Source organism: Acomys minous (assembly GCF_964271855.1).
Source record: "Acomys minous genome assembly, chromosome: 12".
Classification (NCBI taxonomy): domain Eukaryota; kingdom Metazoa; phylum Chordata; class Mammalia; order Rodentia; family Muridae; genus Acomys; species Acomys minous.
In genome coordinates, this window is record NC_140493.1 from 3,391,603 (window position 1) to 3,416,499 (window position 24,897).

Below are 24,897 nucleotides of genomic sequence, written 5' to 3' on the forward strand. Positions count from 1 at the left end.
AACAAAATGCTGGTTTGCTGTCAGCACGAGGTGAGCTTCATGCTCCTGTGTGCCCTCGTAAGGGACACCTGTGCGCGTGCCTGTGGACTCCAGAGGTCTGCTCCAGGTGCCTCTGTCTCTTTTCAGTTTGTTTATTGGGGGGCACTCAGATTCTCTCGATGCACTGGGGGCATCCCACTCTGGCTGGGACTCTCTGGTCTGTCTCACATGGGTGCTGGGGAACCTCCCACCTTAAGTCTGACTCTTGCACAGAGAGGACTTTATCGAGCCCAGTCTCTTGGGTTTTTAGCTTTTCTGTTGCTGCCGCTGCTGTCTCAGACAGGTCCCTATGTTGCCCATGTTGGCCTTGAACTAACAGTGCTCTTGTCTCTGCCTCTCAAGTGCCGAGATTCCAATCACGCTGAACTATAGCCAATTCTTGTTTAGATTGTTTCCCAATATGAACAACAGCATAGCTCATCGTTGTCAATTTCTACTTCTCACTGGAGTTACTGGGCGTCTCTACAGAGGGCTAGAATCCACGGTATGCTCTTAAACACTCTGACTGCATTTATTTATGTTTGCAGTGCATACGGCTGCGCCTATGGTGGTTTGGATAAAAACGGCTCTCATAGGCTCACATGCTTGGACACTTGGTCCCTAGTTGGTGGAGGTGTTTGGGAAGAGGCAGGAGGTGTGGCTTTGCTGGAGGAGGAGGTTCTCTTGCCTTGTGGTTATGTCTCAAGATGTGAGCACTCAGCTTCTGCTCCAGTGCAGGGAGGCCGCAGACTCACGCCTGCACTGCAAGCCTCAGTAATCGGTTTCTTCTCTAAGCTGCCTCGGCCCTGGTGTCTCATCACAGGACAGAACAGTAGCTAAGACAGGACCGGTGCCGGGCACTCACGGGGCGGTCAGCCCCAGCTCAGTCCTTCCACCATGGCAGCCCCAGGAAGTGAACTCAAGTTGTCAGCTTGGCAGCAGCTGTATCACCCACTGAGGTAGAATTAACACTCACTTGATCGTTTCCTCCCATCGGCTTCTGGTTTTTATTTCCCCTAATCTTCCTTCTTAAGTTAGGGAAATCAGATGCAAGCGCAGGAGGGTGAGCTCTTGGCCATCTCCAGCTGTCTATAGTGTGTGTCTACCCTGGTGATGTGCAATGCCAGCTAGACAGCACACAGGCCCTCAGACCCACACTGCCACACCTGAACCTGCTCTTCTATTCCAACAGTCGCCTACAGACACATGTGCCCTCTGACCTGTCCTCAGGAGGAGGCCACTGTAATACAGCTAACATCTAGCAATTTCTCACGCTTCTCTGTATTTTCTAAGCCATTCTTTTGTTTTTCCTAACAAACCTCAACAGTAAGTGATCTGGCTCTGTAAATCACTTGGCAGCCCAGCTCTATGTGAGGAGATGGGCAGGACGGCAGGATTCCGACCTGCCAGCTCACATCCTGCCTTGACAGGCCATTCTCTTCGCTTCAGAATGGTGTGGGCGGCTCCAGCCACGAAGCCTGCCCTCAGCACCATGCACCGCCCACCTCTCTCAGACGCTGTGCTCAGATCACAGGGCATGCTCCTCACGGCTGGCTGAGATCAAGCCCATAGCTCCTATAGTATGAAGGGTGTTAAAACCGAAAGAATGACGCTGTGGCATGGGCCGGGCACCTCAGGCAAAGAGAGAGGAGACTTGGACGAAGACAGGCTCTCCTCTGGGTGACAGATGGAAGTGCTGCTGCGTTTACCCGACACTAAATCACCAGGATCCAAACTAACAGTGAGAGTTCGGCACAGAATCGTGGAGTCACTTACACGGCTGTTCCTTTCAAGCCTAGCTTGCTATGCTGCTTACGATTAGACCACAGGCAGGTTTTATGGATCTTTCTGTCAATAATAAGAAAATGAGCTGTGGGGCTAAGTCAGTGGCCAAGCACTTGTCTGGTATGTGTGAGGCATGCTGGTTATCTCCAAAGGCACTTCTTATTTTTTAAAGATTTATTTATTTATTAGTATACAATGTTTTGCCTGCCTGTACACCTGCTTGCCAGAAGAGGGCACCAGCTCTTGTTACAGATGGTTGTGAGCCACCATGTGGTTGCTGGGAATTGAACTCAGGACCTTCAGAACAGCACCAGTGCTCTTAACCTCTGAGCCATCTCTCCAGCAAAAGTATTTTTACATGTGATATGAAATGTGTGAGCAAAGCTGCCAAAGCCAGGCATCCTCCCCATTGATATGCCTTTGGGAGGCTTGAAGCATCCGTGTCACTAGGAACCACAGCATAGGAGCCACAGCATCCCTTGCCCAGACACTGCCATCAATGGAGACTCCCAGTTACCCCAGCCAAGGTTCCTCCATCCTGACAGAACGTGACGGGCAAACAGCACCCTGGTCACCTAGATCTCTGATAAGGAACTCACTTCTGAATGAGCTTCAGCATGTTACATAGACAGGAAAGCTCCTTCTCTGCCAGACGCGATGGACTAGTCAGCACTGATGTCTGAGGTTGACAGGGTGATGCGAATACAGCAGGAAAGGCCGCTCTTGCTTTATTGTTTTGTTTAGGGTGGCTACCATCTCAAAAGATCAACATCACACGTGCTGGTAGATTGACTTACTATTAGATCACATCCCTCTGTAGGCTTTAACTGTGTTTTCTGCCCTCAGGAACCCGCCACGTGGGTGGAAAGGTGGTCATGTGAGAGAGGTGCTGCTAAGCACTAAGAACAGGCCCAAGGTTTCAGCTCTGGAACGCAGGGGCTGAGAGACAGCTCGCCAACCAATGGCACTGGCTGCTCCTCCAGGGAACCCAGATTGAGACTCCCGCATCCTCGTGTCAACCCACAATAGTCTGGACCTCCAACTCCAGCCGATCCAACACCTTTTTCTGGCCTACTACTACTAGATACACACATGCTCCAGATATACACGCAGGCAAAACACACAGACACACACACGCTTCAGATATACATGCAGGCAAAACACACACAGACACACACACACACATACATGCTCCAGATATACACACAGGCAAAACACACAGAGACACACACACACACAAACTGTGAAAACATAAGCTCTTCCCCTTCTACCTGGAACAGTAAGCACAGAGGCTCTTAGGTTGGTGGTGACTAAAAAGCCTGTGTCAATAGTAAGAATGTGTTTCCGTCACATTGACCAGCATTAGATGCTCAAGCCTTCCTGTGCACTCAGCACTCACTCTGCCCTGCAGGTTGCACGAACCATCCCCTGCGCTCTTCAGCCATTCTGCATGTGGCATACAGCACAGCCCTTTCTATGACTCAACACAGGTGGAGGCTCCTCTGCCCTCGTGTCTACGGCTGCTCTCAGGGACGCTGGACTTCCCCAGGACTCTTATGTTCTATAACACACTCAGAGATTTCACAGCTACACAGCTGAGTGATTCCAGTATGTTAAGAACAGCTGCCATCACCTATAGTCTATGGTCACCGTGGCCACCTATAGTCTATGGTCAGCGTGGTCACCTATAGTCTATGGTCACCATGGTCACCTATAGTCTATGGTCACCATCCTCATGTATAGTCTATGGCCACCACTGTCATCTATAGTCTATGGTCACCATGGTCACCTATAGTCTATGGTCACCATGGTCACCTATAGTCTATGGTCACTGTGGTCACCTATAGTCTATGGGCACCGTGGTCATCTATAGTCTATGGTCACCGTGGTCACCTATAGTCTATGGTCTCCATTCTCATCTATAGTCTATGGTCGCCATGGTCACCTATAGTCTATGGTGGCCGTGGTCACCTATAGTTTATGGTCTCCATCCTCATTTACAGTCTATGGTCACCATGGTCACCTATAGTCTTTGGTCACCATGGTCACCTATAGTCTATGGTTGCCGTGGTCACCTATAGTCTATGGTTTCCATTCTCATCTATAGTCTATGGTCGCCGTGGTCACCTATAGTCTATGGTCGCCGTGGTCACCTATAGTTTATGGTCTCCATCCTCATTTACAGTCTATGGTCACCATGGTCACCTATAGTCTTTGGTCACCATGGTCACCTATAGTCTATGGTCGCCGTGGTCAGCTATAGTCTATGGTTTCTCACCTTCTTTGTTCCTTATGACAATGTTGCAACTCTCTCACACAATTTTTCAAATTTTGGGAGATTTCTTTTTATGTTAGAAAAATACTTTTTAAAAAATTATTATTTATTTTATGTGCATGGGTGTTTTACAGCATTCGTGTGTTCGTGTGTGTGTGTGCGTGCGTGTGCACGCACACGCGCGACTGGAGACCAGATGAGGGCATTGGATCCCCTGGAACAGGAGTACTCTTAACCACTGAGCTATCTCTCCAGCCCTTCAAAAAAGATTTGTTTTTATTTGTGTTTTGTGCTGCATATATGCATGGTGCCCTGGGCGGCCAGAGCACGAGGTCAGATCCTCTGAAGCTCCTGTCACAGGCTGCTGTGTGCCACTGAGTGCTGACAAACACTCCCCAGCAGGCGCAGCCAGTGCTCTCACCTCTGGGCCACACAGGTCATGTCTGTGAATCACCTTTTCCTCCCTACACACGTCTCCTCACTGGCCTGTTTCTTGCTAGTTTCCCCTCCCACACAGTCCCAGTGAGATAAGTACCGGCCTGACTGACAACGCTTTCTAACAGCAGGGCCTGGAGATCACAAATGGGTTCTGCAAGAGAAAGTCCAAACTCCATCACCCAATGCGTTCACAAAGCCCTTTTCAATATGCAATCACTCTGCACACAGACCACAGAGAATCATCTTCTTGGTTTCTTAAAATAATCCTGTCTATTAACAAACATGTCAAGAAAGAAAGAAAGCAAACCCAGGGAACAAAACAGAATCTCCCAGAAGGCTGGAAAGGAGAGCTGTAAATGCCAACTCTTCTGCTCTGGTTAGAGCACACTGCTGATTTGAGTCTGCCTCAAAAGGAGCCGGTGGTACCTAGAAATCAGGGCTGACTGCTTGGCACAAACAGGAACTCCAGATGCTCTGTGCCTCCAGCACTGCCTCTATGGTCCATCCTTAAGTAGAGCTGCTTTAGCTGTGTGGTGGCGCGTGCTGTAATCCTCGCATTTGGGGAGTTCATGCATCTAAGGGCAGCCTGGGCCACAGTCCCTAGAGCAAACCAAGCAATCCTATCTGCTTCCTTTGTCTCCCTAAAGTACCTCCTTAGCACTAGGATAAAGCACTCACAGTGTGTACTGGGATACAGCACTTATAGTGCACATTGGGATACACAGTTACAGTGCACACTGGGATACACAGTTACAGTGCACACTGGGATACAGCAGTTACAGTGCACACTGGGATACACAGTTACAGTGCACACTGGGATACACAGTTACAGTGCACACTGGGATACAGCAGTTACAGTGCACACTGGGATACACAGTTACAGTGCACACTGGGATACAACAGTTACAGTGCACACTGGGATACACAGTTACAGTGCACACTGGGATACAGCAGTTACAGTTATAGTTTGCACTGGGATAAAGCGCTTAGCAGTGCCCACTGGAGTGAGCTTCTGGAGTGGACAAGTGAAAACCTGAACACACTGCCACCCTACTAAATCTCAGTAAACTTAACAACGCTCGAGATTTGGCTTCTGGTCACCTTCCCTGGCCTTGTCTTTGCCCCTTATGTGACCTGTGAATCTCGCACTCTACCTTCCAGCTCAGGACTACCTTTGGCCTACTCTCTAGTATAGCTTCCCAACTAATGCTCATCTCTCTGCCGTGACTGTACGCTAGCTCATCCCCCAGACCAGGTAACCTTCCCTCTGTGTGCGCACCGTCTGTACAGGGTGCAGTCATTTCGCACCCCTATGCCCTTCGTCACGAACGTGAAAACACGTGTCTAGTGAACTCCACTCACAGAAAGGGTTATTCGGCTCTGTGACTGTGTCCTGTTTAAATTAAATTTTGTTTCTGAGAGGATATTTTTCAATTCAAGAAAAAGTCATAATTACTTTTTTTTTTTTTTTTTTTTTTTTTGGTTTTCAAGACAAGGTTTCTCTGTGTAGCCCTGGCTGTCCTCCAACTCATAGAGATCTGCCTGCCTCTGCCTCTTGAGTGCTGGAATTAAAGGTGTGCATCACCACACGCAGCTTCTAGGTCATGGTAACATGAGCTAGTAAGAAAGAGACAAAAATCCAGGGAATTCAAAATATTATTGCAGCTAAGTTTTTTCAGCATAATTCTGTTATGCAGATCACAGGATATGCTGCATGGTGGACAGTAAATGGCCCACAAAGGCCTGCTCTAGGGCCTGCCCCTCTGCCCACCAGCTGTCCACTGCCAAGCTCAGCACCTCCATCCCCCATCCCACCCCACCCCCACCGCCCCGCAGCAGCAGTTTTTAGGTGAGGTCTGTGCAGGGTCCATCAGCCATGGGACTATTCTGTAACCCTGCACTCACAGAAGGCTGAAATCCCACCTTCTTTTTACTTGTTTATTCACAGTGTCGGGTGCCTGTCTGGCTCCTTTTCTAAAACTGAAATTCCTTAAGGGCAGAAATGCTCTCATTTGCTGCTGTTTGGTCAGAGAACTTGAGAGTTTACAGGTGACACTCAGTAGGTACTGGATACACTGCTGAGTGAATGAACACAACTTCCTTGCTCAAGGGAAAGCAGCACATCATACATGAGGGGTCCCCAGGACCCACAGTTCACACTGCTCAGGACCACAGCTCACACTGCTCAAGATACACAGCTCACACTGCCCAGGACACACAGTTCACACTGCCCAGGACACACAGTTCACTCTGCCCAGGACACACAGTTCACTCTGCCCAGGACACGCAGTTCACACTGCCGAAGACACACAGTTCACTCTGCTCAGGACACACAGTTCACACTGCTCAGGACACACAGTTCACACTGCCCAAGACACACACAGTTCACACTGCCCAGGACACGCAGTTCACACTGCAGGCAGGACAACTTCAGCAATGCCTTCTCACCTGATCGGTACCGCTCATCTCTGGCCCCTCCAGATCGCGTTCGGTGGTACTTGGAAGGAGCAGAAGTCTGAGCTGTGGTGGGAGCAGGGGTTTGGTTTCTGTCTTTCTGTACTGTCGAATCTGTTTCTAAAAAAGGAAGTTTGGAAGACTGTTAGGCTCTGCAGTGGCATCAATGGGCAGGGGACACATTCTGGGCACTCTGCACATGCCTGCAGCAGCTGAAAGGAGTTCTTAGGCCGCGTCTACAGTAAAAGGTGAGAGACTAAGACAGGGACACAAACTGCTGTGAAAGCCAAAGGCCAAAACCTTACATTACAGTTCTAACTGTCAATGATAGGAAAGAAACAGGAAGACGAGAAATGTGTGAAAAGTCGCCCTTGAAACTGACCCACAAAACAGTTAAATAAAACTTTCAACAAGGTTGTAGACTTCTGCTGTTTGGCTTGTTTTGTTTGGCTTTTTGTTTTGTTTGTTGTTTGTTTTCCCAGCAATGAGGAGCTCACTCAGGCATCACACAAGTTAGGGACTCTCCCACCACTCAGCTGTAAGTCTACGTCCCCCCCACTACCTCCCCAGGAGGCAGGGTTCCTCTGTGTAGCCTTGGCTGTCCTGGAACTCTCTATAGACCAGGCTGGCCTTGAACTCACAGAGATCTGCCTGCCTCTGCCTCCTAAGTGCTGGGATTAAAGGCGTGCACCGCCAGGCCCAGCAGTCGGCTGTTTTTTAATGTCCCTATCTGAGAGAACAGGAGGGTGTGTTTTGGCATACATCCACAAATGTTCTTTAATGGTTCTTGAGAGCAAGTGCATTAGCTGGGAGAGAGTGATCAGATGTGGACTTCAAGCCTGGCGCATCCAATACCCTGTGAGGGTTACCCATGCAGCACTCAGGAAGTAAAAACAGGACAACTGTGAGGACAGGTCAGTGAGCTGCAGCCCCACAGGCTCACTCCGGTCTCCTCCTCCCAGTAATTCTCCTCTAGCACTGCATGCAGACATAGACTTTGTAAGTGTCTAACATTGTAAACTGGCCTTTACATCAACCTAAATTCTCAATAATCCACTTAAAATAAGAGCCACATAGACACACACACACACACACACACACACACACAAACACACACACCAGCCCCAAGACAGAGTTTCTCTGTGTAGCCCTAGCTGTCCTGGACTCACTCTGTAGACCAGGCTGGCCTCAAACTCAAAGATCCGCCTCCCTCCTAAGTGCTGGGATTAAAGGTGTACACCACCAAACCCAGCCGTTTAAAATTCTTAATATATATTTTTTCACTTGTTACTTTTACTAGCCTTGGACAGGGATCAGCAGCTCCCAGGCAGATGACTCCCATCGCCTGCTTTTGTTTGGTTAGCGGCAGGGTCTCATGTCTTCCAGGCTGTGAACCTGCTGTGCGGATGATGCTGGCCTTGAACTCTCGTTCCCTCCAAGTGCTAAGATTCTAAGTGTCAGCCACCATGCTGGCTCACAGTCTGTTTTTACAAACAAAAGGAGCAGTGGTCATTCACGGTCGACGGCTTCTTTCATGCTGTCCAAGCAGAGCTATGACAGAGACGACAGGTCACCTGGCCCTTTACAGAAAACTGTCACCTACAACAACAACGATGTTGGACTGTCTGTGCCAAGCGCACAGTTCACACTCCAGGCTCCACACTGCCTCTCACTCTGTGCAACAAGCCCACAAAGCCGGTGGGTCCTACTGCTGCCCCTTTAACAGAGAAGGGGACCTCGGCTAGCAGCTGGAAGATGCAGGGCAGGGGCAGACCCTGGCTTGCCTGCCCCTGCTGGTTCTCAAACAAAAGGCTATAAAGCAACTACAGGGAATCTCCCATGACCTTTAAAAAGGAAAGTGATGAGGATCAGAGACCTGGGTTAGGAACATCAAATGCTTTGGGACTCAGAGGCAGCAGTTAGGTAACGAGAAAAACATCCAAGCTACAACTCCACAAACACCACACCACTGTCTGTCACGGAAAAGACTCTTGGCAAAAAGCCACTTGCTAGAGAAAGTACTTGAAATACAGACCAACCAACTTTAAATAGAGAACAAAAAATAGAAAGCAGCTATTTTTATTTCTACAGTCAGATGATACACACAGGAAGGAAATCGCATTAGCATGCAGGAGCTGCTTGAAAAGATGCACAGGGAGACCCGCTGGAGGCAGCACGCTGACCCTAAGCCACGCCCTGTTGGCTTAGAGGACTTTGTTTATCTAAGTAGAATTCTTTTTGAGGGGCCACATAAAACTACAATTGCATTATCTACTACTGGTTATTTTTACTAATCAAACAACACAACAAACCACTCTAAGAAACACTGTGTTTCCAAATTGTATAGTTAATAATTCAAAGGTTAAAAAGAATGAATGCAAATCCTTACTTAAAAGGGGAGACACAAAGATCTAAGTATTTTTTACTATCTTTCTCAGACATGTTTCTGCTTTGTTTTTTTCTTCCTGCTTTATGTTTTCCAGTGTAACTAATTAAGATAAAGAAAGATAATGTAGGCTAAAGAATTAAAAACTGACTGGGTGTGGTGGCGCTCGGGAGGCAGAGGCAGGTGGATCTCTGTGAGTTTGAGACCAGCCTGATCTACAAAGTGAGTCCAGGGCCAGCCAAAGCTACACAGGGAAACCCTGTCTGGGGGGGGGGAGGTGAAGAATTAAAAACTGCCACGAAGACATGACAGGCATAAATCTGGGAAGGGCTGGCTACAGGTTATCACAGGTCAAGGAAACACAGCACAGAGAAGGTCTTCTAACGAACATGGGTCGGCCGACACACAGCCAAGAGCACAACTGAATGGGCATCGGAAACATGGCCACACAGCTCTCAGCCAAGGAATGAAGCAACGGGTGTCTGTCTCCATCCTCTCAGCGGTCCATGTTTCTCCGCCAACCCACGGTCTCTAGGTTCTAAAACCATGACGATCATTTTGTTGTCATTTGTCAGAGAGACTCCCCAAAGTTCTATTTACGGTTTCAACAAGTACGTCCAGCACAACAGCACCACAGAATCATGGGCTTACAGCAGAATAAACTCGGCTCACAGGTGCAGCACATCTGCTCCCACTTGACAAGACTCAACCTTCAAACACTGTGAAAGCAGCCATGCAAGTTGGCCTACACCCATCATTTCAGCATTCAGGAAGCTGAGGCAGGAAGACTGCTGTAAGTTTGAGATCATCCTGGGCTACACAGAGAGACCCTGTCTCAAAGACAACAAAGGCAGCAAGATGATGCGGTGGCCAAAGGTGCTTGACGCCAAGCCTCAGAACCAGAGTTCAATTCTCAAGATGCACATGGGGGACAGAGAGAACTGACTCCTTCGAGTCCATGGTCTCCATGGCACAGGTGCTCGGGGCGGGCACGAGCAATAGATAAACAAATAAATATAAAAAAGTTGCAAAATAAAAACCAAGAGACTTCCAGAAAGCACTGTGAATTCAACAGGAGACCTTGACACAGCCCCGTGACACATCTTTTTTTGTTGTTTATTTGTTTTTTACATATACCTTTATATTATTACACATATATACAATAAATTACCTACAGCAAAAAGAACCATGAGCCGGGCATGATGGTGCATGCCTTTTATCCCAGCATCAGGAGGCAGAAGCAAGTGGATTGCTGTGAGTTCAAGGCCAGCCTGGTCTACAAAGAGAGTCCAGGACAGCCAAGACTACACAGAGAAACCCTTTCTCAAAAAACAAAACAAAACAAAAAATTAAAAAATTAAAAAAACATGATATAATCAGGAATTATATAAACATTATATTCATAGTGTTTCAGCTATTTGTATTTGGCAACCCTGAAAAAAACGTCTTCCTATCTTGGTGCTTCTAAAATTCTGAATGTAAATCAGTATCTATCGTATCTCATCTTTACCAACTTAAAACATCTATCTAGACCTAAAACCATCTTAACCTCTAAACAACTAAGCTTGTGAAATGGGAGCAGCCACTCACTGTGGGCTTTGTAACTTTCCTTCTGGGCACTGCACTGAGACAGGCGGCTCTGGAGCGCTGGGGCCACAGGTGTGCACAAGTGTGAGCAGCTCTAGTGCTCTTGCTGAACATAAAGGCAGACGTGCATTATAGAACCCCAAGAGACTCACTACGTGTAAGAAAAAAGTGAAAGTGGCAGCGATTCCTACAGTAGCAATCTTGACCTAGTGAAAAGCTGGCTCCAGGGCAGAGCTCTCCAGCACTCTAAACTCAGTCACGCCTCCTTCCCTCCAGAACTAGGAGAGCAACGTGTACTTGGCGTGAGAGAGGGGAAAGAAACAAGAATGCAGGGGCTGAGGACACCCTGCTTGCACGTGGACGGAACTGGAAACAACACAGCCCAGGCCTCGCTGAGGTGTCTGAGGGCACGGGAGGGCAGATGGCACTGGTGATCTAGCAGGTGGGCCGGAGAGATGACGGCCAACGGTGAATATTGCCTGTCCACCCACATCTCAGGAATGACTTGGGGAGCTACAATACAAGCTCCTGTATCTGGGGTAAAGAGTGTAATTGTGTGTGTGTGTGTGTGTGTCTGTGTGTGTGTCTGTGTGTGTGTGTGTCTGTGTGTGTGTGTGTCTGTGTGTGTGTGTGTGTGTGTCTGTGTGTCTGTGTGTGTGTGTGTCTGTGTGTGTGTGTGTGTGTGTGTCTGTGTGTGTGTGTGTGTGTCTGTGTGTGTGTGTGTCTGTGTGTGTGTGTGTCTGTGTGTATGTTCTGTATATATGAGGACTAACTGGGACTGAAAGGAAGCAGATGAGATGCTCCAGAATTCTTTACACTTGCACTGCTTAGTTTATAGACAAAAAAAGTACTTATAAAACAGAAATAATCTGAAAGGCATTACGTATCTATAAAGGCTGGACTAGAGGCTACAGCCTCACACATCTTCAATCCCAGTGTGAACTTAGAGATCACTACACAAATACCAGCCCTCAGTCGGCTGTGTGGAGCAGCCACTAGGGGTCACCAGTACGTTTAACCGGTGACGGGAGGTTCCATGGATGGGTTTGTTGTCCTTGTTAAATTCTCAAAGCACTCCTCTTTGTCGATCAATATGCATGTAATGATTACTCTTCTATGTGTCTGCTGTGTGGGACATAGTGGCAAGGGCAGGCCCAGCAGCAACAGACACAAAACAGCACACTGTTCCCGGCCAGGACAACAGAAGGAAGCCAAGACAGGACTTAGGATTTCAGATACTCACGCACGTGGGGGTAACAGCGCGAAGCCATGCCTCTCTGCGAGGACCCAAGGGAGAGCATGTGTGCATTTGTAAAGGAAATGAGATGTGCTCTCCAGTCCTGCGTCCAGTGGCCAAACAGGGAGCACAAGCTAGTGACACTGGCGCTCCACGTTTCATTTATTACAAACATGCACACAGGACATTCTGGTTACTGTCCCTTACCCTCGCTACCGTCCTCCACCACCAATCCTACCTCAAGTTTCCACAGGGCTCTCTGGGCCCACAGAATGGGGGATTAAACTTGTATGAGTTTGGGAAGGACACATGACAATTACAAAAGGACACTGGTGCAGGACCTAGCTGGGCATGGAGAAGGAAAAGCTACCTTACTGCACAGTGTGGTATGTGCAGCAGCCCAGCGAGGGGCAGGAACCCGGACAAGGACAAGGACGGCTGGAGGTGGGAACGCAGCCACTCACCGTGAACAAAGTGGTCCGTCATAGGCCTGCCTTCAGAAGAGTGTGCCAACTGCCCCCTGAGGCCTCCTGGGCCTTTGCTGAGGAAATAAGGCCCCAGGACTTGCTGACAGCCTCACATCTTGGGAAAGGTGGCAGGCTCCCAGCCTGGGAAGTGGGTGGATCCTGGGAAGGAAGGAGGCAGCAGCCCTGCTCTACCAAGAGTTAAGTGCCTGGACAGACAGATCCTGACCACAGATTTTTCTGGGCCACAAGACACTAGGAAAATGGCTGTGCCCGAGACTAAGGGACACTTATAGGAACTTCGCCCTGGGACCCCAAGGGGGGAGTCTTGTGGGTCAAGAAGAATGGGCTCCACCTTCAGGATGCACCAGAGGGGCGGAAGAGAAGCAGGTCAGTATTATGGGCTGCACGGTGAGACTGGCTTTCAGCAGCACCCAAAGCTGTTCACTTCGGGTGTGAGCAATGGATCACTTCTCCCACTGCCTAAGTCCCTGTGGGCTCTTGGACAGCTGGGGAGAGTGGGGGCCACAGAAGCCCAGAGAGGAAGGACTGGACTTCCTTCTGGAAAGCTAGATGGGCAGAGACAAGGCTGTGTGCCCAGGCATAGCAACTCCCAGCCTACCCAGGTGGCTAGGGGGGAGAGGGAGACGCTACAGTCTCCCCATTGTGCAGGGAGCCTTACCTGCAAGGGAGCCTCGAGAGTAAAATGAGGCCGTCAGAAGATTCCACAGCAGGTGGCTCCCACCTCTCACGGTCACACACAGGCCTACTTAGTTGCACTCCAAAACCCTGCTCCTGACTTCAGTAACTGGAACTGTCCGGCCCCTCTGGCTTCCCCGTTCAGAGCTCCCTGTGGATTCCCGTCTTGGGCACCCTGTCCACACAGCACCTGCCCTATGCCCTCAACAGTGCAGAGCTCGAGGTCGGAGCTGCCCCTGCAGTGGCTTTGGTCTTTTACGGCAAGACTCCTAACAATTTGGTTAAAATAAGCAGTGAGAGGTTGCTGGTCCCCTCGCATCTACTACTGACAGTGGGTGGTTGGGAGAAAAAAATGGAGATATCAATTTAAAGCAAATCCTGCCGGCCAATATGTACAAAGCCATATGTTTTATTAAAAACAAACTGTGACTTGGCTTTCATATTCTCACAGGAAGCTGTTAGGGAAAATGGCATTTCGGGCTCTTGATGTCTGGGGCAGTGGGAGTTACAGCACAACGCTTTCCCTTTGTTTCTATTAGCACAGCCATATAAACATCTGTGCAGCCCAAGGCAGAACCCAGTGAAGACGACATGTGAGGAAAGGTAGAGAGTGCAGAGGACAGCAGAGCAGCTGCCTATGCACAGGGCGCTCGGGAGTAAACACCCAACTACACAACGAGCTCCCACCCATGTCTGACAAAAACTTTGCTCACTAGAATTCTGGGATATTCCAGAGGTCACCTGAGAGCCACATTCACAGTTCCGGCTTACCCTAAAGAGGCAGGGGTAGGGGCAGGGTGTGCAATGGGTGAGCTCCGCCAGGCCCACGTGGTGGCCTCCAGGCCAGCCAGAGCTATCTGGTGAGAGGAGGAAGGAAGGAAGGTGAGCTCCCGTCCTGACTGGGACAGACACAACGAAATGGAGCTGACAGAAGAAGACATCAGAATAAAAGAAAAACCAACGCACAACTATCTGAAACAACATCAGTACCGCGAGACAGATGGAGGCTCTTCACCAAAGCCACCACCAAAAGGCAGCTGCGCTGGCGCGTCAAAGCCAAGGTCTGGGCTCAGGAGCAGAGCCGCAGCAGCACCTCAAGAGCGTTTCCAGCTCCGCCACTCTTACAGTGCCCGGGCTGGATCTACGGCCACAGCTGCGGAGCAAGCACTCTACTAACCACACCCCAAGCCCCTTTCACTTGGAGGCGTGGTTGCCTGGGTTGCCAGACTAGACCTGGAATCAGGGGCGATTGTAAATAGCAAACAGCTGTCAAGGCAAGCAGGAAGCAGGACACGCACTCCTCTTTTCAGACCCAGCCAGAGGGGAAGACAGCTCAGTGGTGAAGCTTAGTCCTGCTACTTGCTGAACGGAGCTCACATCACTACGCAGGCAAGTGATGATTGCCTCAGACCCCGGGTACACCTGCCTCCCCTCACAAGTGCTGGATTACAGCAGGTGCCAAGACACCCCACCTCTGGGGTCTTTTAAGTCAATACAAATTATCTTTAATCCCAGCATTTAGGAGGCAGAAGCAGATGGATCGCTGTGAGTTCAAGGCCAGCCTGGTCTACAAAGCAAGTCCAGGACAGCCAGGGCTACACAGAGAAACCCTGTCTCAGGGGAAAAAAAAAGAAAGAACAATCCTAACCAAAAAGCTGGGATGAGAGGCTGGAGAGATGGCTCAGTGGCTGAAAGCACTGGCTGCTGACTTGAACTCTCACCCAAGTTCTATTCCCAACACCCATGTCCGGTCACTTCCCTACTGCCTGTGACTCTAGTCCCAGGGGACATGACACTCTCCTCTCACCTTTCTGGACACAGACACACACACATACACACACGCACAAAAACACACAAATAATAAAAATGAAAGACACTTTACAAACGAAAGAGAGACAGCGCTGGGCTGAAGAGTCCCGCCTCAGCAGGGCAGTGTGCGCACTACCATTCACGCCAGTCCTTCCCAAAACGCCTATTACAAGACAAGGGAACTGTGGAGGAATGCTAAGTGAGTGTGTCAACCATCAATAAAGCGCTGTGTAGCCAATCACTGGGCAGAAGGACAGGAAGTGGAAGGCGGGACTTCCTGGAAGGGAGGAGAAAAGTTTGAAGGTTGGGGAGAGGGATTATTTGGATGGTTGGAGGAGGAGCAAATGGATGTATTTCATTTTATATAGAGTTTGGAAAAAGTATGTGCAGCATACTATAGACACATATTCAGGATCTCAGTGGGCAACAGCTTTGAGTTCTGAAAAGGCTGATTCTGTTATTACTCATTTACTAGAACTCATGGCAATTATGGGTGTACCTAAACAAATTAAAACTGACAATGTTTCATCTTATGTCTCTAATAAAATGAAACAATTTTTAATATATGATAACATAAATCACGTTACAGGTATACCACATAATCCCACAGGAGAAGCAGTCATTGAAAGATCCAATCGTACTTTAAAAGAAATGCTCATCAAACAGAAAGGGGTATCAAAGACCCCAAGAGATAGGTTACATAATGCCTTATTGACTTCGAATCTCTTGAATGCTAATGAACAGAACGCGACAGCTGCAGAGAGACATTGGATTTCAGAAAACTCTGCTGAATTAGATCAGCCTGCCTATCTGAAGGACATCCTGACCTCAGAATGAAGAACAAGAAGTGTGTTACGATGGGGTAGAGGTTTTGCATTTGTTCATACAGGAAAGGAGAAATTGTGGGTTCCATCTAAATTGATAAAAATTAGATATGACAGAGGAAGACCCTCTGAAAATCATACATACAACCTTAATCCCCATACCATGAAGACAAAGACAGACAGATCTCTGTAAATTCTAGGCCAGGCTGGGCTCCACAGGGTGTGACCCCCTTACTGATAAGCTACTTGTAAAACAGCCTAGGATTTAAACCGACAAATTTCTCATGAATAGACATGCAAACTGCACGCCTCCCATATCAAAAGGCTTTTTGTTTGCAAAGTTGAGGTGTCACTGCTCTGGCAGCCGGCTTATCCCTCTAAACTTGAGCTGCTTTGTGGGGGGCAGGTAGCGGTCACACCAGATGCAAAAAGACACCGGGGACTTACAGGTGACAAAATTCGCATCAGCCTAGTTAGAGCCTAAGAACTCAAAGGCTAAAATTCACATACTTGAAAGGGCAACCTTAATGCCTTCTCTTCTTTTGCTCAGGCAACCGGCTTGTCTCTAGAACGGGGTGCATCTCCTCGGGAGAAAGGTAGCAGCTTAACCTATCCATAAGGTGCCACAGTGCCTAGAAAAGGACATTAAGAACTATACAATCTTGTTTTGATTTCAATTAAATAATGACTGTATGGTCTTTGGTAATGGTAATATTATACTTCCTTTTTGAAAGAGGTCAAAATAAAACAGACCTGGATGAAAAGGAGACTACTGACTTAAGTCAGTCTGTACGTGAATTCAAACTACAGTACTAGCCTCGATTGTATAATGCTTGTGAATCCTGCACAGCTCATGTATTTATAGTTTTGAAATTGTATAATGCTTGTGAGAAATTGTGTAATTTCAGAATTAAAGTACCAGACACTGATGTTGGATCAGACCCGACAGGATTCGTCCTCCAGCATGCTGCGTTCCTCGTGTTCCATCCACAACTGCTTCAGCTGCTGTTGTCTTCAGAACATCTCCCACCTCCTGATTCCAATTGGCCCAGCATATCAGACCGTCCCACACAGGACTCTTATTAAGCTTGAAGTTTCAACAATTAGAGACTTGACCACAAATAACTATCTCTAGCTTGCTTAACCATTTTTCCTAGTTTTATTTGGGCTTCTGTATAGATGTTATTTGTCCCAAATCAGCCTGAAGAAGCTTTTTTTTTTTAAATTCTTGTTATATCTCAATGGTTATCCCATCCCTTGTATCCTCCCATTCTTCCCTCCCTCCCTTTTTCCCCTTACTCCTCTCCCCTATGACTGTTCCTGAGGGGGACTTCCTCCCCCTTTATATGCTCATAGAGTATCAAGTCTCCTCTTGGTAGCCTGCTATCCTTCCTCTGAGTGCCACCAGGTCTCCCCCTCCATGGGACATGGTCAAATATGAGGCACCAGAGTACGTGTGAAAGTCATATCCCATGAAGAAGCTTTAAAAAGAGAATGCCGTCCCATTTCCCTTAAAGGGGGGTTGAGTAAGGTTTTGGGCTATGGAGGTTTATCTTCATTGAGAATTGATTGTGTTATTATTGGCTTTGTTCAGAGAAAAGAACGAGGCTGAATTCAGGGAATTTTCTCTGAAAATATAAAAATATATAGGAATGATAGGACAAAAGGTAGATTATTGAATTTACTCTTCAACTTAAGGCTTTAATTGTTAATCACAAGGCTAGTTTTAGTTCATTGGTATAGAATATTAGATATTGAGGTAAAATAGGTTTATTTTTAATTCATTGTACCATTCAATTTTATCACAAGACTATACATCTTAGGTTTAATAGATACATAAAGAAAAATATTTTGGTTAAGTCTTCAAAAACCTCAGAGACCTACAGAATATGGCATTTAAAGAAATTTTATTTGTTTGAGGAGTCTTTGAAAACGAGACAGGTTGACTCCTGACAACACCCAGCCTGCCTCAAAGAAGGTAATGAGCATTGAGGAACCTACATATGGAGATGGCTTCGGATGTGGCAAACCTGTCCCTGAGCAAAAAATGTCCTTATTGTCTGTCACCGACGGAATGGGCAAACTTAGAGGCAGGTGGAGTTGATGGTCTAACTGTGCCAAGACAGGGTAAGCAAGTCCTCAACAGTCCTTGCTTCACTAACATGTCTGTCAGATAAAGTAGGCCAGAAGGCTGAAGATGACACTCCAACATGTTAAGGAGTTTCGAGTGATTATTCAGGTAGCAAAGTGTCTCTGTCATTTTTTTTTTTCCCATTTTGGAAGCTGCTAACCTGCACTTCCTATTTACTCAGCTAATTGATTTTATTCCTTCTCAAGTCTCTGATGGGGTTGAAGACAACAAAACATGTTGTATATATATTGTATATTGGAGTAATGATATAAATGTATAAGTAGAGGTTTATTTTTATTAGACTAAAAGGGGGAATTGTGGAGGAATGCTAAGTGAATGTATCAACCATCAATAAAGCGCTGTGTAGCCAATCAGCTGGGCAGAAGGACAGGAAGTGGAAGGCGGGACTTCCTGGAACGGAGGAGAAAAGTTTGACGTTTGGGGAAAGAGGGATTTTTTGGACAGTTGGGGGAGGACGGTGGGAACTGGACACGGACCAGCCCAGGGGTCATAGTGGCAAGTGTTTGGAATATATGTACATTACAAGGTTTAGAGTAGTTTGTTTAGTTTATGAGTAGATTAGAATCAGTTCAGACTCTGCCCGGCAAAGTACTGGCAGCTTTAAAGTACGTTTTAGTCTCTCTGTGTCAGTTATTTGCTTTGTAGGCCGAACGGATACAAAATACTGTAACAGGGAACAATTTAGCTTAGAAGACAGGACACAGAAAGAGAACAGACTCTATAAAATACAACAGAATGAACTGATGTATTAGCCTGAACAAAAGCAAAAAGTTGTCTAAGGCATGCAGTCACAGTAAGCCACCCCGCTTAGCTGTGCTGGCTACGTAATGGTAAAGTGTGCTGACAAAACAGCATGCACACACACACAGCTGCATACACATGCCCATACATGCACATATGCATGCGCTGGCACACACGCGCGCGCACACACACACACACACACACACACACCCCTTCCTAACACTGAGCGTAGCATAGAGTATGTGTTAGAAGGTGTGAAGTGGGAAGGAAGGGGGGGGGCCGGTAATAGGCATGGCATATCGGTCTGAAGAGGGGAAGGTGACAGATACTGATCTCTGTCTGTCCCCTCCACCCACCCAGGCCTGGCTCTGTCACTGAGCCTGGTTCTGTCACTGAGCCGCACCTCTGGCACACACCCCCAGGCCTGGCTCTGTCACTGAGCTGCACCTCTGGCACACACCCCCAGGCCTGGCTCTGTCACTGAGCCTGGTTCTGTCACTGAGCTGCACCTCTGGCACACACCCCCAGGCCTGGCTCTGTCACTGAGCCTGGTTCTGTCACTGAGCTGCACCTCTGGCACACACCCCCAGGCCTGGCTCTATCACTGAGCTGCACCTCTGGCACACTCTTTTTAACACTTTGTTTCTAAAACAAGGTCTTGATAAATTAATTGCTCATACTGGCCTTGAACTTGTTATTCTCCTGCTTCAGCCTCCCGGGTATCTGGGATTCCAGGCTTGTGTCACCAGGCTGTTATTAATGTTTTATAGAAGGAAATGAATAAATAGTACCTCAAGAAGTTGGTTAAAGCTGAGAAAAAGTTTTTAAAAAACTATTTAAAATACAGAAGTAACTATCAAGAACAATGAAAAGACTTGAAGGCCTTTATCTCTACAGAAGGAGAGGCAGGACACTGCGCATCTTTGTTGCTGAAAGCATGTGATAGTGACTATTAAAAGATGAATTAATTTCATTTAAAAATAAAAATTGTAGGGACTGGAGAGATGGCTCAGAGGTTAAGAGCACTGCCTGTTCTTCCAGAGGTCCTGAGTCCAATTCCCAGCAGCCACATGGTGGTTCACAACCATCTATAATGAGATCTAATGCCCTCTTCTGGCTTGCCGGCTCACATGTGGGCAGAGTACTGTATAAATAAATAAAACCTTAAAAAAAATAAAATTAAAATAGAATAAAAATTGTGGGGATGTATCTCAGTAGCAGAATTTGTGTGGTTTGCCCGATGACTTCAGTTTGACGGACAAGAGGGCCACTGGGCCCAAGTGTAGGCATGCATCCTAGCCTGTAATTCCACCCCCAGGGGCCGGAGGAGGAGGGCAGGAAGTCTGGGCCAGCCTGGGACACAGAAAGATCCTTCACCAACAAATGACTAGAAGAATAAAGTGGAGACTGGACCGCGAGCGTGTCAGCGGATCTAAATGTGAAGACCTACTGAGGGGAAGCCAAGGTGCAGGCCCGGGGGAGACCGCTCTTCAGGGCACAGAATAACGACCTCTTTTGTTCTAACAACCTCGCCCTGAAGAAACCCTGCTAACGTCTGCACCTGTCCTGGATGTGCGGCACAGCGATACAAACCAGGGTCACGAGAGATGTGCAATGTACAGAAATGTTCCTGAGAGACCTTAAGAGCCCAGCAGTTCAATCAGACACAAACAGGCCAACAAGCTAAGGGCAGCACAAGGCACTTTCTTCAAATGCAACTCAGGGTGCAGGGTGCTAGCTCAGTGGGTAAAGGTCCCTGCTACATAAACCTGGGGACCTGGGTTTGAATCCTGAAACCCACGTAAAGGTGGCAGGAGAGAACCAACTCCATGAAGTTGACCTCTGACCTGCACATACATGCCTAACCGCACACACCCACTCACACATAAGCAGTAATAATAAGTTAAATTTAGAAGAATGCAGCTCAGGTGAAGGGAACGGAACGGACTGTGTAGGACTTCTACCACATGTGGATGCCTATGTAAAGTGAGGGTACGGCAGAGCGCGTTGGTAGGCTCTGGGCAGAAGCAACAGACTCACAAAGGCACTGCTGGCCATGTCAGCGCTGCTGCCTCGGTGTCCTTACAGCACTTAGAACACTGGCATTACTCTGTCAGTAAATACCTGTGTCCTTAAAATCTTTTGTCTTAAAGCTACCTGGAACTATCAGATATTTGTATGGAAAACGGCTGAACTTAAAGATCAGACCACAGGGTCAGCAGAGTGAAGCTTCCCACACAAAGCTTTCCGATTTCTTGTCACGCCATAGGTAGTCTCACTCTTGGCCAAGAGAGATTGTTTTAGAGGGCAGTCAAGACATATGTGGCCGGGTGCGGTGGCGCACGCCTTTAATCCCAGCACTCTGGAGGCAGAGGCAGGGGGATCGCTGTGAGTTTGAGGCCAGCCTGGTCTACAAAGTGAGTCCGTGATGGCCAAGGCTACACAGAGAAACCCTGTCTCAGAAAAAAACAAACAACAACAAAAAGACACAGGTGGTTTGAAAAGTCAGTTCTTTGGGCTATGCCAGAAGCAGAGTGCGCCTCCTGGCCCTCCCCCAGGCGTTTGCTAGGTAAAGAGGAGGCTTTTGACCACAGTGTCCAGCGCACGCGGCTCTGAGGGCTCTGACCTGTAGGCGCTCACAGCTACAAGGGCCACGTCTGTATTTCTCATGCTGCTCACAGTGAAAGTGTTTAGGGCCTTGAGTGAAGCTGAGTCTTCATAAAGATGCACCTGCCTCTTGAAAAGACAAGATGACACCTAAATATCAGACAGCGCCTGGGGTTTATTTAAAGGAACAGCAGTTAGGTCAAGTATTAGGGGTTTAAAAGTGAGTCTCCGGGGTAATTCTGACAGGTCACATCCTGCCACATGGCGACTGGACAGACTCATCCCCCAGGCGCCACTGAACAAGTCAGGGTTCACCTTAGCCCTCCGCCAGCGCTTGGTCCTCACGGTGCTGCAGCCTTCTGTTCCCTGCTATATTTCCCCATAAAAGTTTCAGCAATTCATTGCTGGATTTTCCCTCTAAAGTCCAAATTTAAAGAACATGTAGCATTGTAAAACATACACCACACACGTACTTACGTTCGTACACACAGACACGCTAGAAGCAGAAATGGAGGAAGTAGACTGTACTGTCCTCACCTAAGTACCTCACACTGACAATGCACGCTGGGAGAAAGCTCAGCTGCGAGGAGGAAGTATCAAAAGAAACAGTAGGCACGGAGAACAAGTAAAAGCGCATAACTGAGTGGCATGCAAATACTAAATGTATATAACACGGGAACTGCTGGTAATTAACATGACAGTATTCTAAAGTTAGCCAGGCAGTGGTGGTGCACACCTTTAATCCTAGAACTCAAGAGGCAGAGGCAGGCAGGCTAGCCTCGTCTACAAAGCGAGTTCCAAGGCTATTACACAAAGAAATCCTGTCTTGAAAACTCAAAAGGCAGGGGGAAGGAAAAAAAAAAAAAAAGACAGGGAAATGGAGATGCTGTAGTTCTAGGTGCTTCCACGAGATGCTATGAAATGCAGGTGCCTGAATGCACCTCCTACCAACACTGACAGACGCAGCAGGCAAAGGTGAGCAAACCCAAGACTTCCTGAACATAACGCAACAGTTTGAGCCAAGGGACTGCCACACACTAAACACTAACAGACAGGTTGTGAAGATCCGCTCACTGCAGGCTCGTCCTAGCAGACCCCCTCTGCACAGGCATGGTTTCTGAACACAGAGAAGTCCAGAAATAAGGCGGACATAGCCTAGGTGCACAACCCAGGAAATTCTTTAAAAGTTCATGAGCCAACTTAGAGAAACAAACAACAACAACAAAATTACAAAATAAAGTGTGCTCTTCAAAGAAGCAAGCATCTGGGAGGCTGGTGGGGGTGCAGCAATGACAAGTGACGCCAAACAGCAGACGCTTTAAGGAGAATGCTGGGAAGAGCATAATAAACACGGAAACCTACACTACAAGTAGCTTCCTAGAAAAACCAAACGTACCAAAACTGGCTCAAAAGGAAACAGAAAATTGATGACTTGGCAGTTTAAGAACGGAAATAGAGACCAGAGGACAACTTGCAAGAATCAGTTTTCTCCTTCCAGTATGTGGGTCCTGGGAATTGAACTCAGGTTGTGAGCCTTGAGAGCAAGCACCTTTACCCCCTGAGCCATCCTGATAACTCAAGATGAAAGTTTTAAGGATAATTAGTTGGACGCTGTTGCAATTGGGACTTGAGTGCAGGGGACCTAGGTTCATTTTTCTGTCCTGTGATAAAATACCCTGGCAAAAGCAACTCAGAGGAGAAAGGGTTTGTGCTCGCTCACTGGGGGGCAATGAAGACAGGACTGGAAACAGCCGATCACAGTGACAGTCACGAGTCTAATACTCAGCTCAGTTTTTCTACCCTTCTATACCGTCTAAGACCAAACCCAAATCACGGTGCCACCCAGTGAGCTGGTTCCTTCCTATCAATTAGCATCTCAAGATAAACCCACAGGTGTGTTCCCAGGTTAACATGATGTAGACACTCTCTCTGTCAAATTAACAAAACCAACCTCCACTGCGTGCGCACTCCTGTGTTGGACTGGCAGTATAGTAAGGGTTGTACGCAGTAGTCATCAACTTAATTTTGAATATGTTGAAATAGAAGTGACTTAAAACGGGATTGTATCAGAGGACTGAGGCACGCTGTCTACAAGTTCAAGCCTGGCCTGGTCTACATAGTGAGTTCCAGGCCACTCAGGGCTATACTAAGAAAAGAGACCCTGTCTCAAAAAAGAGGAGGAGGAATAGAAGAGTACACAGCTGGACCTAAGAGTCGGGGGCTCAGGATGATCTGGGTTGCAGATTCACACTTGGGAGTTACCCCAGGCGTGGCTCAAATAATCTGGAAAGAAGTCCACTGATTCTCAAAATCTAGTCCCTAGCCCAACAATCCAAACATTATCTGGAAATCTAATAGACAGGCAAACTCTCAGGTTCCACCCTCAACCCACTAAATCAGGATCCAGCCTGGGCCTGCAAGCTGTGCACCTACAAGCCACAGACAGTGAGAGGTTAAGACAGCTCGGGGCCTTGTTGTAAGAATCCCAACACTTGCCAGGCATGGCGGTGCACAGCTTTAATCCCAGCACGTGGAGGCAGAGGTGCAGCCCTTCTCCTGGGACAGACAATCTTGTTAAGCAAAATGAAGGAGTCAAAATAGGTGGCACAGATGTAGGACACTGAAGTCTTTCGGCAGGAAGCTAGCAGGGGTGCCTGGAACGGCGTCCAGTTTCCTGCATGGGGTTCCCTGCAAGAGCAGGGCTGCGTCCACTGAAGGACGCGCACACGCTCTTGGTCTCCTGCACATGAGCCCCTCACGGGGCACCATGTAGGATCTGGCTCCACAGAGATCTGCCAGTGGGGCAAGAATGTGCTGACAACTCAGATTCCTCGCTGTAAATTCATAGGCTGGATTTTAAAACTGTGATCCGGAGGCTCCCTGAGCCCTGGGATTACCTCAGGGAATGCTGGGCTCTAAACTCTGCTCTCATGCACGCACAGCAAGGACATTATCCACTGAGCCGCCCCGCCCTCCCTGCTCACTGCTGCATAGGTGAGGCTAGTAACTAAAGTAACAAGTCAGAACAACACTCCCCCTTCCCCACCCCACCCCACCCCACCCCGCAGAGCAAAAGCTGCCTTTCCATTAGCGGCCACTGCCAATATCTAGCTTTCCTCTCTCAGCTTATGTCCACATGTATCCATTCATTAAGGTATTTTAAAACCCACTAGAGTTGTAGGAATGCACCATTGGGTACCTATGCCTGTACATTGCACTACATGGATCCAACTAAGGTTGGACTGCAAATACTGAGCACGTGCGGGCTTCCCCGCTGCTTCTGTTCCCTAAACACCACAGCACAGCAGCGACGTGCGCAGCACTCACCAGAGTCGGGATCAGACAATCGAGAGCCGATTTAACATATATGGCAAGATGTGTGCAGATTACAGTCAAACACAAACAGGATATGCCACTTTCT

At 47.9% G+C, this 24,897-nt stretch overlaps 1 protein-coding gene across 2 annotated transcripts in view; it reads right to left on the minus strand.

Annotated features, from left to right (window-relative positions):
• The window catches only part of DIP2B (disco interacting protein 2 homolog B), a 182,019-nt gene that overhangs the window by 84,545 nt on the left and 72,577 nt on the right, over window positions 1-24,897 (minus strand). For both annotated transcript variants that reach the window (XM_084751454.1, XM_084751453.1), the window contains exon 3: window positions 6,965-7,090. In XM_084751454.1, the coding sequence (XP_084607580.1) occupies window positions 6,965-7,090 (126 nt within the window). The remainder of the gene's footprint in view (window positions 1-6,964; window positions 7,091-24,897) is intronic.